General features: G+C 59.7%; 3 protein-coding genes across 5 annotated transcripts; 1 reads left to right on the forward strand and 2 right to left on the reverse strand.

The window, feature by feature from the left end:
- Nucleotides 1-604: 604 nt before the first annotated feature.
- PROSER3 (proline and serine rich 3) lies at nt 605-6,326 on the reverse strand. 3 transcript variants are annotated; one of them, XM_078146339.1, is made up of 12 exons: nt 6,242-6,326; nt 5,985-6,102; nt 4,480-4,578; nt 4,077-4,237; nt 3,858-3,982; nt 3,611-3,717; nt 3,112-3,206; nt 2,385-2,506; nt 2,082-2,236; nt 1,149-1,983; nt 973-1,054; nt 605-742 (listed from the first exon to the last, which is right to left on the reverse strand). In XM_078146339.1, exons 1-12 carry the CDS (start codon nt 6,250-6,252, stop codon nt 622-624), a joined length of 2,031 nt encoding a protein of 676 aa, XP_078002465.1. In that variant the 5' UTR covers nt 6,253-6,326; the 3' UTR covers nt 605-621. The 3 variants fall into 3 exon arrangements, with proteins under 3 accessions (XP_078002465.1, XP_020832849.1, XP_020832844.1); XM_020977190.2 differs by lacking the exon at nt 4,480-4,578 and having other exon boundaries at nt 5,997-6,102; XM_020977185.2 differs by lacking the exon at nt 4,480-4,578.
- A 1,792-nt stretch (nt 6,327-8,118) lies between these two features.
- HSPB6 (heat shock protein family B (small) member 6) lies at nt 8,119-9,626 on the forward strand. Its single transcript, XM_020977784.2, has 3 exons — nt 8,119-8,375; nt 8,819-8,941; nt 9,112-9,626. The coding sequence occupies exons 1-3, from the start codon at nt 8,163-8,165 to the stop codon at nt 9,304-9,306; spliced, it is 531 nt and encodes a 176-aa protein (XP_020833443.1). The 5' UTR covers nt 8,119-8,162; the 3' UTR covers nt 9,307-9,626.
- A 57-nt stretch (nt 9,627-9,683) lies between these two features.
- On the reverse strand, nt 9,684-13,278 carry LIN37 (lin-37 DREAM MuvB core complex component). Its single transcript, XM_020977642.2, has 9 exons — nt 12,958-13,278; nt 11,741-11,816; nt 11,178-11,228; nt 11,056-11,085; nt 10,672-10,757; nt 10,317-10,483; nt 10,081-10,221; nt 9,893-9,966; nt 9,684-9,797 (listed from the first exon to the last, which is right to left on the reverse strand). The coding sequence occupies exons 1-9, from the start codon at nt 12,989-12,991 to the stop codon at nt 9,716-9,718; spliced, it is 741 nt and encodes a 246-aa protein (XP_020833301.1). The 5' UTR covers nt 12,992-13,278; the 3' UTR covers nt 9,684-9,715.
- Between the last annotated feature and the right edge of the window lie 586 nt (nt 13,279-13,864).

A 13,864-nucleotide genomic window follows, 5' to 3' on the forward strand; every position in this document is an offset into this window, starting at 1 on the left:
CCGGGCCGGCTGTCAAACAAAGCGGCTTGTGTCACGAGGCTGTGTGTCTGAACCCCGAGGGAAGGGGAGGGGGGCCCCAGGGTGCTCCCGGCCTCCCGGAGGGGCAGCGCGGTGCCAAGGGGGGGCGCATGCCACCGAAGTCCGAGCACCTGGCTCTGAACTGAAGCCAAGTCATTGACCACTTACGGGCCCTGAACAGTTCCCTGAACCTCAGTTTCCCCATCTGTACAATGAGGAGGCTGCCTTCTGAAGCCCTGTACAGCTTTAGAACAAGGCTCGCTGTTTGTGTCCACAAAAGGGCCCCTCTCTCCTTCCTGAATCCGACACACTTGTGGCCTCACTTCCCAAATGTCCCCAAACCTTCCCATCCTCCCATCCTTTTTAAGGTTCTGGCCCCTCTGGCCTCAGCCCCTGACACAGACATTCTCTGCAATAAGCCCCCTCCCCACTTCCTCTCCTCCTCCCCGGGGCTGGAGGATGTTTGCCCCCAGGATCCTGAGGGCAGGTGCCGCTGGAGGGTCCGAAGATGCCTCCTCCACAGACCTAGCCCCTGGCTCCAGGCTCTGCCCTCCCTTCCTCCCCCATCACTGAAGAAAGCAACTGATCCAATTTATTGAACATTTATTCCTCAATCCTATGTCTGCTGGAGATCTCCTTGGGGGAGCTCAACATGCTGGCTGGCTGGAAATTGGGCCCCAAGTTCTTGGGGTCCATGGGCTTGAACAGGCGCTTGTCAACCTCCCTAAGGAGTGGAAGGAAAGGGGTTTGCAAAGAAAGAGGCAGGAGGAACAGGCAGGGACAGGGGACTGGAGGAAGGCCACAGCAGGGCCTAAGCTGGGAGGCTCAAGGGTGGTAGGTCCTAGGACAGGGCGGAGGGGCCCACAGAGCAGGGCTGGCGTGGGGCAGTGTGGCTCCAGGATTATGTGTCCTACTGAGGAGGGGGCTTTCTGTGGGAGGGTGGAGGAGGGTCACCTCAAGCATGACCGAAGCTCTGAACGCTTGGCCCGGAGCACCTGCAGCAGAGCATCTTCTTCAAAGTCTGTCCCATCTGAATCTGGGAAGGACAGGAACAGGGATGCTCCTATGGATCTCCAGGAGTGTCAAGGATGACCCATGCCCAGCTCCCAGCCTCTTCCTGATGCTGTCACCTTCTGCAGCTTCCAGTAACCCAGAAGCCAAAGCTAGCAGCTCCCTGGGGGGTGGAGTCTCAGCAGGAGGAGGGGGGGCCTCACAGGGGCAGGGGGAGTCTTCTGAAGATCTTGGGAAGAGACGTGCAGCCACCACCTGCTCTAGGGCCCCCCTCAGCAGCAGTCCTGCCCTGGGAGCCTGGCTTTTGGTGTCTGGGTTCCGGGCCTTTCTGAGCTTGTGGTCCTGCCTCTTAGGCTCAGAGGGGCCCCTAGAACTTGGGAGAAAGGCCCCAGACTGGAATCTTTTGCAATCTGTTTCTGGAGAACCAGAGTGAAGAGGAAAAGGGCTCTGACATGTAGCAAGGGAATTTGGCACTGATGGCTGGGGGCTTAGCTGGGAGGCACAACTTGGGGCAGGTGGGCTTGGCTGAGGGGTACAAAGAGGCACCACAGGACTCGGGTGGGGAATAAAAGGGGAGTTTGGAAGGCATGGCTGAGGAAGACTAAGAGGGACTGGAGGGTTTGGTTGGGGAATATTGAAAGAAACTGAGGGACTTAGCTCATGTGGACAGAGGACAACAGGGCTCTGCTGAGGCCCACAGAGGGGGACTGGGGTTACCTGCTGGGACCCGCAGAGGGGGACTGGGGGGACCTGCTGGGGCCCACAGAAGGGGACTGGGGGGACCTGCTGGGGCCCATAGAGTGGGGCTGGGGGGGTCAGTTGGAAGTTGCTGAGAGGGGCAGAGGGGCTAGGCTGGGGGTTGTTGAGGGGGCCTAGAGAGTTCAGCTGGTTGGCAACAGTGGGTCCTGGAGCATATATCTGGTGAGGCTTAGGCTGACCATGGGTCACAGTGACCTGGAGGAGGAGCACACAAGAAAGATCTTTGAGGGGGTATGCCTCCCCATCTCCTGCTCCTATCCCCAAGTCCCCTGGGCCTCACTTGCACTCCATACCAGGGCCCTGCTGGGGAGCCAGGGCTGTGCCTGGGGCCCATCTGCGCACTGGTCCCGGGCCTGCTCCATTTTCCTCCGGAGACGCCACTGGGAGAGGATGTCATCCTCTGGGCGGGCCACAGATGGCAGAGGGACCTGGGTCCTTGTCAATGGGGCTGTGAGAAAGACCTCTGACTTCAGACCGAGGTCAGGATATGTGTGTGTGTGTGTGTGTGGTGTGTGTGTGTGTGTGTGTGTGTGTGTGTGTGTGTGTCTGTCCCACTGGCCCCCTGGGGGTTAGGAGGGGGAAGGTGTCAATCTCACCTGATTCTCTGGGGTGAGGGCCTGCTCCAGGGTCAGAGGTGAAGGGTGGGGAGGGGGAGGGGAGGCCCTCAGAGCTGACTGGGATGGAGGTGACTTCATTACTGCTGCTGGAAGAAATCTCACTGGGGGAAATGAGCAAGATAAAAAGGTCAGAGGAGGCCTGGGGAGGGGTCTGTCCAACAAGCCTTCTTAAGCTTCTCCTACACCCAGCCTAGCACTGCCTTGGACTCTGACCACTCGACTGTCTCTACCCATAAAGATCTGTTCTAATTGGGGGTGGGGGAGTGGCAGGTTATAGCACCTATACAGAAGAAATAACAGCAAATACTTATATAGAACTTTAAGGTTTGTAGTTATAAATACTGTCACAATGCCCCATGAAGCAGGCACTATTAGTATCCTCATTTTATTGATGAGGAAACTGAGGCAAATCAGGTGAAGTGACTTGCCCAGGCTCACACAGCTGGTAAGTATTTGAGAGATTCTGGCAGGAAGAATATTGGGGGAAGGGCTACAAAGATATGGAGGGCTGTGTACACACAGCTGCCACTGGTCAGTTGGACTGGAATGCAGGTTAGGAGTTAAAGTGAAGGAAGCCCAGAAAGGGGCAGGGGGCTAATGCCAGGCTGAAGATTTTATTTATCATAAAGGTAACACAGACCCACTAGAACTTTGGGGGGGGAGAAGGGGGAAAAAGGGGGAACCTGGGACTAGAAAAGGCAGTCACCTCCGGAGAAGAAGCTGGGCTGCCCTGTCTTGGAGACTCAGGGCCTCGAGGTCCAATGCAGATGTATCAGAGGCTTCCAGTGGAGACACATGGCCCTGGGCCAGAAGAGGAGGAAAGGCCAAGGGCTTGGGCCCCAGCAGGGCAACTGTCCCTCTCCTCCCAAAGGGTCAGTCACCAACCACATCCCCATTTCCCAGAGGGATTGCTAGGGAGGGAGGTCCAGAACCACGGTTCTCCCATGGGCCCGGGGCCAGGCGGTTCCCAACCTGCTCTGCTACAGCCCCGAGACGGGAGGCCACAAGCCCGGTTCTGCCTACTTCCAGCCCCATCTGCTTTGTGACTTTGGGCTCTGATCACAGTCTCTTTACTGCCACAAAGGAATGACAAACCCCTCGTACTGTCCCTCTCTGGGGGATGGTAAAAAAGCACTGAGGATCCTGGTCTTGGAGCTGGGCTGCCCACCCCCTGAGCTACAACTGTCCCTTCAACCATCAGTCACCCCGTGTGCTCCTGACATGCAGGCTTCCATCCTTGATGCTCCTGCCCTCTGCGGCATGGTCTGGGTTGGGATGGCTGGGCTGAGTCTTCCTCCTCCAGCCTCCTTATCTGCAAGAAACGTAATCACCAGCAGCCCTCCCATCTCTTTGTAAGACGCCCATCTAGACCTGCCAGTCACCCCAGAATGCAGGCTTGCTGTTGGCCTGGTTCCCTGGGCAATAGGGGTAAGGGGGTCCCCATGCAGGTACCTGCTGAGGGACCAGGGCAGCCCAGGGTTGGGGGCTGCAACCACCAGAAGTCAGCAGCTGCGGGGCCTGCTGCCTGCCGCTCCTGGCGGCTGGTGGGCTGAGCCTGCCGGAACCGAGCCATATACCTGTCACAGGGAGAGGGAAAGGGAGGAGGCCAGGCTCAGGCCAGGGAAGCTCCTTTCCTCCCATTCCTCCCAGATTCTGGTTCTTCCTACTTACTTGGCAAGCACAGAGTCCCCTAACTGGTCTGTCTGTTCTTCAGGAAGATCAGAGGGGGAGGAGAGGCTTGTGGAAGGCCACAACTCTTCAAAGTCTGGGGATGTGGGGGCTGGAGGAGAAGCTGGGGGGCTGAGCTGAGGTGGTCGTGATGGGCTCAGGACCTGGAAATGGGGAAGAAAAGCTGAGGCTCCAGGCTCCCTCCCAGACCTTCCTCCTCTATCCCTCCCCACACAAACCAGCTTCCTGGACCTAGCCCTAATTTCGGACCGACTTAGACACTGTCAAGAGATTTGGTCCCTCCTGTTTCTGTCCCAGTAATCCATAACCCCTCCATTCTGGTCTAGGCTCTATCACTGGGGGCAGTCACTGAAGACCAACAGGCCCATGTTTTTCCACTGCTCGCCTGCTCCAGGTTCGAAGGGTGGAAAGAAGCATCTCTCTCGTTCTGGAAGGCCGATCCACTTCCTTTGACAAAGGAGGAAAGGGAGGCCTCGGGAGATGACTTGTCCAAGGTCACACACACAAGCAGTAAAAGAGAGAGGTGAGATTCAAACCCCTTCTGCCATGCCCTTTGACCCCAAATCCAGCCCTTTCCACTGTTCTATTCTATCTTTCAATAGGAAGCATTTTCCTCAGGACATTTCAGGAGTCCAGTCATCAGAAGATCATTCTCCTCGGACCCATTTTACAGGTGGTAGCAGCTTACTAACTTGCCCAAGGGGTCACAGAGCTGATGGCAAGCCTCCAAGCCCAGTGAGTCCCCTGACTGAAGGATTAGCAGCCTTGGGGCTGGAAAAATGAGCACTGAAGAGAGGCAGCTGTGCTGAGGTGTAAAGGTCACTCGCTGGACCTGGAGTCAGACCCTCTCTGGGCCTCGGGCTCTTCCTCCATTGGGCCAGATTGCCAAGTCCTATGATTCTCTGACTTACCATCTGATCTAAGCCTCAGAGGGCACCTGGATAGATACAACTTCATAATTCAATTTAACAAACATTTATTAAGTGTCTATCACATGGACGGCTCTGGCCTAGGCTGGGGAGAGCAAAGCCCCTGCCCTTCAGAGCTTCTCCAGAGGATACCATGCCTGTGGGCTCACCTAAATGAGGAGGAGGCCCATAGGCATTTTGGGCCTGGGCCTTAGCTTCTTCATCTGTAAAATTTCTTCCTACACCCCTTTCCCCTCCGGATGTAGAGTTCTGTTTCTCACACTCACACTCTATCTCCCCATGCCACGCCAGGACATGGCAGGAGCTCTCTCCCTTCCCATCCCTGCTTCCTGTGTCAGCTTGCCTTCGGCAAGGCCTTTCCCAGGCTCCTCAATCTTAGTGCCTTCCCTCTGGATCGTCTCCAATGCTCTTGTCTTTGGTTTATACCTAGCTATTTGCACACCATCTCCCCTTTGGAGAGCAGGGACGGTTTCTTCATAAACGCCCATTAAAGGGGAGGGGTGGCAAAATAAATGCTAGTAATTGGCTCCTGATCCATACTCCTAAACCTGAAAACGTTATGTTAACGGCAGTCATTCTAAGAGGGTGAGTTCCAGGGGAGGGACTTCGGAGAACACTGGGGGAGGGGGCAACTTTGTGGCCTGGGTCCCCCTCTGGACCTATGGGCTCCACTTCAGAAACTGACAAGAGGAGACCCGCGGCATCGGGTGGCCTGCAGGGGGAGTGCCTGGGCTTCCCTGCGTGACACTACGGCGGTCAACTCCGCCAAAAGTTTATTTTTAGAGGGACAGGGTGGCCAGGCCTGTGAGAACCCACTCTGAAGATGGAGAAACTGAGGCACCGGGGAATGGGGAGGGAGAAAAGCCTGGAGCAGGGACCAACCACCCGCCACAGTCCAGGTCTAGCTCAGCACAGGGTCAAGCCTCCTCCCCGCAGCACGCCCCGGAGGGCGTGTCCTCACCGAGGTCCGGACCTCGCCTCCGCAGCCTCGCTCTCGCTCCAGCGACGGGCGGTAATAGCTCCGCCTCTTAGGGGGCGTGGCTTTGCAGGAGCTGCCCCGGAAGGAAAATACGGCCAGGCTGGATAGGGAACAAAGGGGCGGAGTTAGAAGGGCCGAAAGCGGACTACGACTCCCAGGAGGCTATGGTTCCGCGTGGGAACAGTGGTTCCCGCCCGGGGAAGCGCGCCCATCGTAGGGCCCAGAGGCCCGGTCCTCACCTGTTGTCCATTCCGTCGAAGCCACAGCCGTCCCCGCTACCTCTTCGAACCTTTCTTTTCCCTTCTCCCGCCTCGGAGCCGGCGCTGTCCGTCGCTAAGCAACAACCCCCTCAAACCCGCCCCCTTCGCCGGAAGCACCGGGGCGGGAAAAGTGAGCGGCCCCGTCGCCCTCCAACCTCCTCAAGGTGCCGCGCCTTGGTGCGCTTGCGCAGATGCCGCCTTCGTCCATTCGTGGTTTTTTCCTGCGGGGGCGGGACTTCAGAGGAAGGCAGGCGCCATTCTATTGGCTACTCCTCCTTCTAGGCCCATAAATAGGGTGTGATGATTGACAAGGGCTCGGCCACCAGCACGGGGTGGGTGGCACTGGGCGCCCTGGATTCCCTCGCGGGACGAAGATTCTGCCCTTTCGGGGGTTCCGGCTCTCGTCCGAGCAGCCCGGCCTCCCTTCGCCGCCCAAGTCCACCAGGAGCGTGGGCGGCTCCCCACGCGTGCTCGGGGGCGCTCGCTGTGCGGCAGAAGTTCCTGGCACAAAGACGGCTGCATCCACATCCCCCCCGCCGGGAGGGGGGGAAGTTCCTCACTGACCTCCCTGTTCCCCGGCTGCACCCCCTCCTCATTTTCCCTTCCCCTTTAGGTGACCCCTCTCCCCGGGGCCCCTCAGCTAGGGCCACAAATAGGATTCGGAGTTGGAAGTTCATTGTTCCCATTTTACCGGTGGGGAAACCGAGGCCCAGAAAGTTCAGTGCGTGGCGGCGTGATGCCCCATGCTGGGCAGCAGGGCACCGTCTTTGTTTCTTCAGCTGGCCCCTCCGGGTGCCAGGCATTCTTGGTGCCCGGGCCAGGGTGCCCACAGGTGGCGGGGATCAGCGGGCCGAGCTATTTCTGCCCGTCCCAGATGCCCCCTGGCCCCGCGCCGAGGGGCACAGCGCGTCCTGGCCTCCCTCTCCTGGGGCCGTGACTCATCCGTCAGCTGGGGGGCAGGGTCGCGCACCTGGGGAGGGGGCGGGCCCAGAGCCTTGCCGGGCCTCTGCCCGGGGACTGAACCCTGGATTCAGGGAGCCCCGGCTCGGGGCAGGGCAGCCTGCATCGGTCTGGGCACGGTCCTGAGGCGTGGGCGGGCTGGCCCTTCAAAGCGGAATCGTCTCTAAGGAGGATCCCACATTCCCAAGGACAGGACGTCAGGGTGCCCTGGAGCTGCCTCACCTGGGGCGGGGCCCCCATCCCTGCCTCTTTGCCCCCCAAAAACCTTGGAGGTGCATACGGTTAGCTGATGCTCCCTGGTTATCACGGGCTGGGGGAAACAGATCCCAGGAGGGAGGCGGAGGTGCCATAATCCTCGGATAAGACGGTGCCCCCCCCTCCAAATGCCAGACCCATGGCTTCACCCCAGCCCCCACCCAGGCAGGCAGGCCCCAAATGGAAATAGGGCCTGCCAGGCAGGCAGCCTGCGTCACTACCCAGATCAGGAGCTGGCCCTGGGGGGTGGGGGGTGACTTAAAGGGGAAGGCCGCCTGATGCCCCGGGCTGCCGTGGGCTCCTTTGGGGAGGTGCACAGCAGTCGCTCTGGGGCCTGCCCATGCTCTCCTGAAGCTCTCACACACTGGCACGTTTGTCCATAGCTCTCCCTTGTCTGCACTAACTAGGCTTCTGAATCCTGTGGGGGGAAGGGGTTCTTAGCCGTCCAGTGGCTTTAATAAACATCTGTGAACATGAAGGGTGTTGGCTTGGTAGTCTCCCTGGCTGTGTTGTGTGTCTGCTCTGTCGGGGACTCTTCCCTTCCCCTCCCTTCTCTCCTGGCTGGCAGCGAACTCTCCAGAATCCTGCTCTGGGGGAGGGAGGGGACAGGGGGGGAAGGCGGGGGCCTGCTATAAAAGGGCCAGGTCGGGTGCCCACTGGGGACTTGTAGCTGCCCAGCCCGACCATGGAGATCCCTGTACCCATCCAGCCATCCTGGCTGCGCCGCCCGGCCCCCCTAGCATTCCCCAGCCTGACCACCCCTACCAGGCTCTTCGACCAGCGCTTTGGGGAGGGTCTGCTGGAGGCCGAGCTGGCTGCCCTCTGCCCTCAGGCCCTAGCACCCTACTACCTTCGGGCACCTAGCGTGGCCCTTCGGGCTGATCCTGGCCCCGGACAGGTATGGACCTTCCCAAATGCTTCCCGCTTCTCCCCTCCTCTGCTGCCTCTTAAGGGGTCTTTTTGCTGAATGGCTACTCGTTTGGGGGAGGGGGCGCTTTTCTCAAGGCCAGGGAAGACCCACCCCATTGCCAAAGGACCCCAGGTCAGCTCTAGAGAGAACCCCTACTGATCCAAAGGATCAGGGCCTCTTAAAAGCAGGGGGCCTTCCCCAACTTCACCTTGGGCACTCCCCCAGACTGACCCTTCTCTCCAGCAGACTTTAGCCATTCCCCCTTCTTCCCACGCCCAGAGGATGTTCACCATTGCCCAGAAGCTCTTTGCACAGAGACTATTGGTGTCATCCCTCAGGTACCTCTCCCCATAACCCTGGAGGTCTTCTTACTGACCTTCCCTGACCTCCCCAACAGCACCCCTCCTGAGCTCCCTAACCCCTAACTACAGGTGACCCTGGCCAAGGGGGAGTTTTCAGTGCTACTGGACGTGAAGCACTTCTCCCCAGAGGAGATCAATGTCAAGGTGGTGGGGGAGCATGTGGAAGTGCACGCCCGCCACGAGGAACGTCCGGTATGTTGGGGGGGGGCAGCCTCATCCTTCGCTGGGCAGGAGGCACAGCAGGGGAGGCTGGGGGGGACAGAGGAGGAGAGGAGCAAGGAAAGAAGGCAGGGAGGGAAGTGAGGAAGGGGTGCAGGGGCATGAGTCACCCTGGCTCAAAGGGGGATGCTATCATATTGCAGGATGAGCACGGCTTCATCTCTCGGGAGTTTCACCGCCGCTATCGCCTACCAGAGGGTGTGGACCCTGCAGCAGTGACCTCAGCCCTGTCTCCTGAGGGGATCCTGTCTATCCAGGCCCCGGCCACCACCCCTGGCACTCAGGCTGCTGAGCGCAAGGTGCCCATTGCCCAGGGGTCAGTGCCTGAGGCTAAGTAGGCTGCCACATTCTGACCCTGCTCCCAACCAACCCTCCCCCATATTCCGAGCTCTAATCACCCATCCCTGACCCCCCTCTCTCCTGTCTTCCCCTCCTTATTCTCCCCCCCCAGTCCCAAACACTAGCCCTTCTTGCCCAAGGTGCAGCCTCTGTCCTCCTCATACCCAAGCTGGGACTTCCCTTACCACTCTCCCACCCCCATCCTTGTCCTTTTGTACAGTCCCAGCTTTGTTCCTCCCAATAACACCCCCCTCACCCCCATGCCACACGCTCTGGAAAGGCTCTGCCTCCAGGACCCAATAAATGCACCGGGCCTCTCCCCTGGCTGGAGTCACATGTGTGGGCCTTAGAAGAGGCAGAGAACAGCCAGAGGGGCTGGGGTCGGGGGACACTTTTATTGGGGGGAGGTCACTGGCGCTCATACATCTCACGCAGAATCTTCATGCTCTCAGAGTAACGCAGCTGGTTCCGATGGGAAGCTTCCTTCCACCTGGAGGATGACAGGCTGTCAGGGCCAGGGATGGCCTGGGGTGGGAGGGTTAAAGGACCAAGCTGGGAGCAGGTTTGGGGGTGGGGGCTGCGTACCTCTGCCTGATGCGTTTCCAACGTTCCATATTGCGGTAGATAAGGGAGGATATGGTTGGGGCTGTCTCAGGGGGCTGCGTAGAGAGAGGGAGAGGCCGAGTCTGGGTTGGGAAGCTGGTTTACAAATGGTCTGAGAACCCGACATATCTCCTTCCAAGAACTCCTTTAGGGCTCTAGGGTCTACTTACTGGGTCCTCAGAGGCCTCCTGGCCCTCTGGCCGAAGTGGGGAGGGGATTCTGGGGCTGGGGGCCTCACCAGGAGGGCAGGGGGCGGTGGGGGGTGGCAGCTTGTACACATCTCGGTTCTTCCCGTTGGTGACCTCGGTCCCCTTTGGAAAGAATCAGCCCCAAAGTCCCTGTGTCAGGTTCTGCGGGGAGGGTGCAGCCCTCTTCCCTCCCTGCCCCTCACCCCAGGAACTCTCACCTCCTCATCCTCTGGCTGGGGAGGCGGAGGGGGGCTGGGAGAACGCTCCGGCTCCCGGACAGAAGGGCAGTTCCTCATCCAGGCCCGGCAGATGGGGTAAAGCGGCGTGTTCTCACTGAACTGGGCCAGGTCCACACTTCGGTCAAACAGCTTAATGGTGTAGGTGTCTGGGGGGTGAGGGGTAAAGGCCACACTGAACCCACCAGGTGCTAAGTGGACAGCTGGCCTTCATATCTGGCTCTCACCTCATCCTGCCCCAGTCTCATCGTATGGATGAGGAAACTGGGGCAGGCTTCCTGACTTCCAGTAGAGCTGCCAGTTCCCAACAACCCCCTTCTCACTGACTAGCACTCACTGGGTCTCTGCTGTCCCCCCTCCGCAAGTCCGTCCTCCATTTCCTTCCTCTTCTTCCTCCTGTGATGAGGGAACCTGGCCGATGGCCTGCAGGGAAAGAGATTGGGAGCTGACTGGACGGGAAGAGTGGGACTGGACCCAGCCATATGCCCCCCACCCACCGGAGCCAAAGGGGTCCAAGGGCAGGCTTGGACCCAGGGCAGGATGAAGTCAGGTTTGGGAAGGCCTGGAATGCCAGGATGAGGAGGGTATGGTTTATTTGGCAAAACAACAGAAAACCCAGAGCAGAGAGGTCTGGGCCAGACAGGAATGTGGGAGGAGCCCACATAAAAGCCGAGGGCCCTCCCCTGCCCCATCTCTCCCCCAGCTGGGGAAGCCAGCTTACCGCTTGCCAGCTGATGTGATAGAACAATCCCTAGGGAGAAGAAAAACAGCGTCACCCCAGCCCATAGAACCCCAGGGGCGTCCAGTGATCCCCAGCCCACCCAAACCTGGCCAGTGACCTACTTGCTGTGAGCATCGGAGGGCGTTTTTCCGGCCTCCTCCTCCAGCTGTTCCCTTTGGGAGACAGAATTACAGAAGGTCAGACCATAGGGTTGACCCCCTGGCCCTCCTAGCTCGGATCCCTCCAGAGTGTCCTGAAGAAGTCCATTCTGCAGCTGGACGACTCTGCTGGAAGCTACATTTAGCCTTTCAGAGTTCTCCCCCGGGGGCACAGGGCAGCCTGGAAGTCGGGGATCTAAGTCTCCTCCAGGCTAAACCTCCCACATCTCTTCACCAGCCCTAATCACTGAGCTACCTCACCCTCCCCATTTACAGAGGAACCAAGGAGGCCCAGAAATGGAAAAGGACTTCCTTGAGGCCACACAGCAGGCTGCTGGCAAGCAGACCCAGCCAGAGGCTCTTTCCCTGAAGCTGCCTCTGATGTGATGGTTTCAAGGACCCCCCACCAGACTCCAGGCTCCAGGTGGGATGTATGTGACCAGAACAGCTTTGAGCACAGCCTCCTTGGGGAGGGGGAGTCTTCCTAGCTGGACCTACCTGGCCTCCCCCCCCCCCACCGCCCTCACCGATCCACATCGGTCTTCTCCAGCAAACACTGCAATACAGCGTCCAAGTGGTTCCTGGCCTTGGACATCTCCAGCTCTGGGGAGGGGAAAGATCAGAGCCTCAGGCAACATCTGGTCACAGATGGGGAGGTCCTCAGGTTACCCGTGGGGAAACAGAGGCCCAAGTGGACTAGTGGCTGGCTCCCAGATCCCGACTGGCTGGGATCTGGGTCAGATGTCTCCAAATGGGCAGGAAGGAGGGAGGCATGAAGGACAGGCTGACTCCAGAGTCAGAGCCCAGGGGAGTGTCCTCACCCTCCAGCTTAGGGACCGCGCCCCACCCCCCATGCTCTGACTGCAAGTCAAGCCCCGGCCCCCTCCCCAGGTTCCAGGCCCCAGACATGCAGGCAAAGAGCTCAGCAGAGCCTAGAAGGCTCTGGAAATCCCCAGGAGTCCAGGCCCAGCTCCTCCCAGCCCCCCATCCACCTCAGCAGTCCCCAGGCCCCATCCAAGGTCCTCCTCACCTAGGACACCTCAGCCCCACTTCTGTTCTTTTCTCTCCTGGCCAACGTGCTTGGTCACCGGGACCAAGGTCCCATCTCTCCCCCTTCCCCATGGTCCTATATGAAGCCTGACATCCTCCTTTCCCACTGAGAGCCCCCTTGGTCTCCCCTGGTCCACTCCAGGGGAGCGGCCCCCTAAGCCCTCTCCCCAGAGTCCAGCTCTGAGCTTAAGCGTCCAGGTGTCAAGAGCCTCCCCTTGGGGTCTGCGTGTTGGGGAGACAGCAGCCTGTCTCTCAACCTGTCTCCAGCCCCATCCCCTTCCAGGCTCAGCTCCCAGCCTGCCTCCTCCAGGCAGCCCTCCCAGATTGCTTCCTTCCTTCCTCCAGGTTCCTTCTCCCTGGAAGGTAGCCCCTCCCGATCCCTCCTCCTCCAGGCAGCCCTCTGTCCTCCCACTTCCAGCAGGTCCTGGATCCCTCTTCTTCTGGGGAGGCGCCCCTCCCCCCTTCTCCAGGTAGGCTTCCCAGATTGCTTCTTCCCTATATCCCACATCCCACTGCTCCCTGCTCCCTCCTCCTTCTCCTCCGGGAAGCACCTCCTTCCTTGCTCCTTCCTCCTCCACGCAGCCACCTGCACCCCACATTGCTCGCACTGCTCCCTTCTCCTCTAGGCTGCCCTCCCGGATTGTTCCCTTCTCCCCTGGGGGTGGTCCCCGGGAGTCTCCTGATCCTCCCTTACCTGACTTCTCCACTTTCACCTTCACGGGGAACATCGCTCCGGCCAGGGCTCCGGTTCCGACGGAGGCAGGAGGGTTGCCAGCAGTGCCCCAGGGCGGGGACGGCAGCAGGGGTCAGGGGTCAGTCCAGGAGGTCCGGGGTCAGAGCTGGGTCCAGCCACGCGGCAGATGGGAGGCCAGGTTTGGGAGGAGAGCCTCTCTCTCAGCCCAAGGAATCCCACCTTCTCGGCCCAGGACGTGAGGACCACCCCGGACAGACAGCTCCTCACCTCCGCCTTAGGCCACCGCAGAGGCTTAGCTCCCACTGTCTCACCCTGGCCCGCCCGCCCCTTGCTTCTATTGGGCGGCGGGGCCGCTCGTCTAAAGAGTGGACGAATCAGAAGCCGCTAACGGCCCCCTCCCGCTCGAAGCCCCACCCCTGCACCATTCTTCCGGAAACCAACTAACGTCCCCTGGGCCGGCCGCGCGGCGCCTCATGGGAGGTGTAGTTCGTGCCCCGACCTTCCCTTCACGTGTCCCCTGAGCCCGGCCGCGCGAGGCACTATGGGAGGCGCAGGCTGAGTATGCCGCGCCACGGCTCTTGGGACTTGTAGTGCCAACGGCTTAAAGGGGCTCCTAGACGAAAAGGGAGGGAGAAAAGGGACCTCGCGGCAGTTCTGCGTTGCTAGACAACGGATTCCGCCTCTTTAAACAACCGGGCAGCGCGGAGTTGACTTCACTAGTCTTGGTCCATTTTACAGATGTGGGAAGTGAGATTTGTACCGTAGGGCAAGGCGGATGGTCCATTGTGAACTAAACTGAGAGGGCTTCCAGATTATTCCCTGCTCCAGCCAGCCGCGGATCCCACCACCTCCGCACCAAAACAGAAGCCACCCCGCAGGGCCCTCGGATTCCCCCCTAATCTGCCCG

Source organism: Phascolarctos cinereus, unplaced genomic scaffold (genome assembly GCF_003287225.1).
Source record: "Phascolarctos cinereus isolate Bilbo 61053 unplaced genomic scaffold, phaCin_HiC Scaffold_726;HRSCAF=1367, whole genome shotgun sequence".
In the NCBI taxonomy this organism is placed as follows: Eukaryota; Metazoa; Chordata; class Mammalia; order Diprotodontia; family Phascolarctidae; genus Phascolarctos; species Phascolarctos cinereus.

Bases quoted from the DNA above. Each gene is read 5' to 3' on its own strand.
- PROSER3 (XM_078146339.1), bottom strand. The intron at 4,579-5,984 runs GTGAGGACACGC...ACCTTGGACAAG, and splicing joins GAGGCGAGGTCCGGACCTCG to TCATCTCCCGAGGCCTCCCT. The intron at 743-972 runs GTGACCCTCCTC...TCCACTCCTTAG, and splicing joins GAGCTTCGGTCATGCTTGAG to GGAGGTTGACAAGCGCCTGT.
- HSPB6 (XM_020977784.2), top strand. From the start codon at position 8,163: ATGGAGATCCCTGTACCCATCCAGCCATCCTGGCTGCGCCGCCCGGCC. The intron at 8,376-8,818 runs GTATGGACCTTC...CCCTAACTACAG, and splicing joins CTGATCCTGGCCCCGGACAG to GTGACCCTGGCCAAGGGGGA. The intron at 8,942-9,111 runs GTATGTTGGGGG...ATCATATTGCAG, and splicing joins CCCGCCACGAGGAACGTCCG to GATGAGCACGGCTTCATCTC.
- LIN37 (XM_020977642.2), bottom strand. From the start codon at position 12,991: ATGTTCCCCGTGAAGGTGAAAGTGGAGAAGTCAG. The intron at 11,817-12,957 runs GTAAGGGAGGAT...TCCCCTCCCCAG, and splicing joins GGTGAAAGTGGAGAAGTCAG to AGCTGGAGATGTCCAAGGCC. The intron at 10,758-11,055 runs GTAAGCTGGCTT...CTTTCCCTGCAG, and splicing joins ATCACATCAGCTGGCAAGCG to GCCATCGGCCAGGTTCCCTC.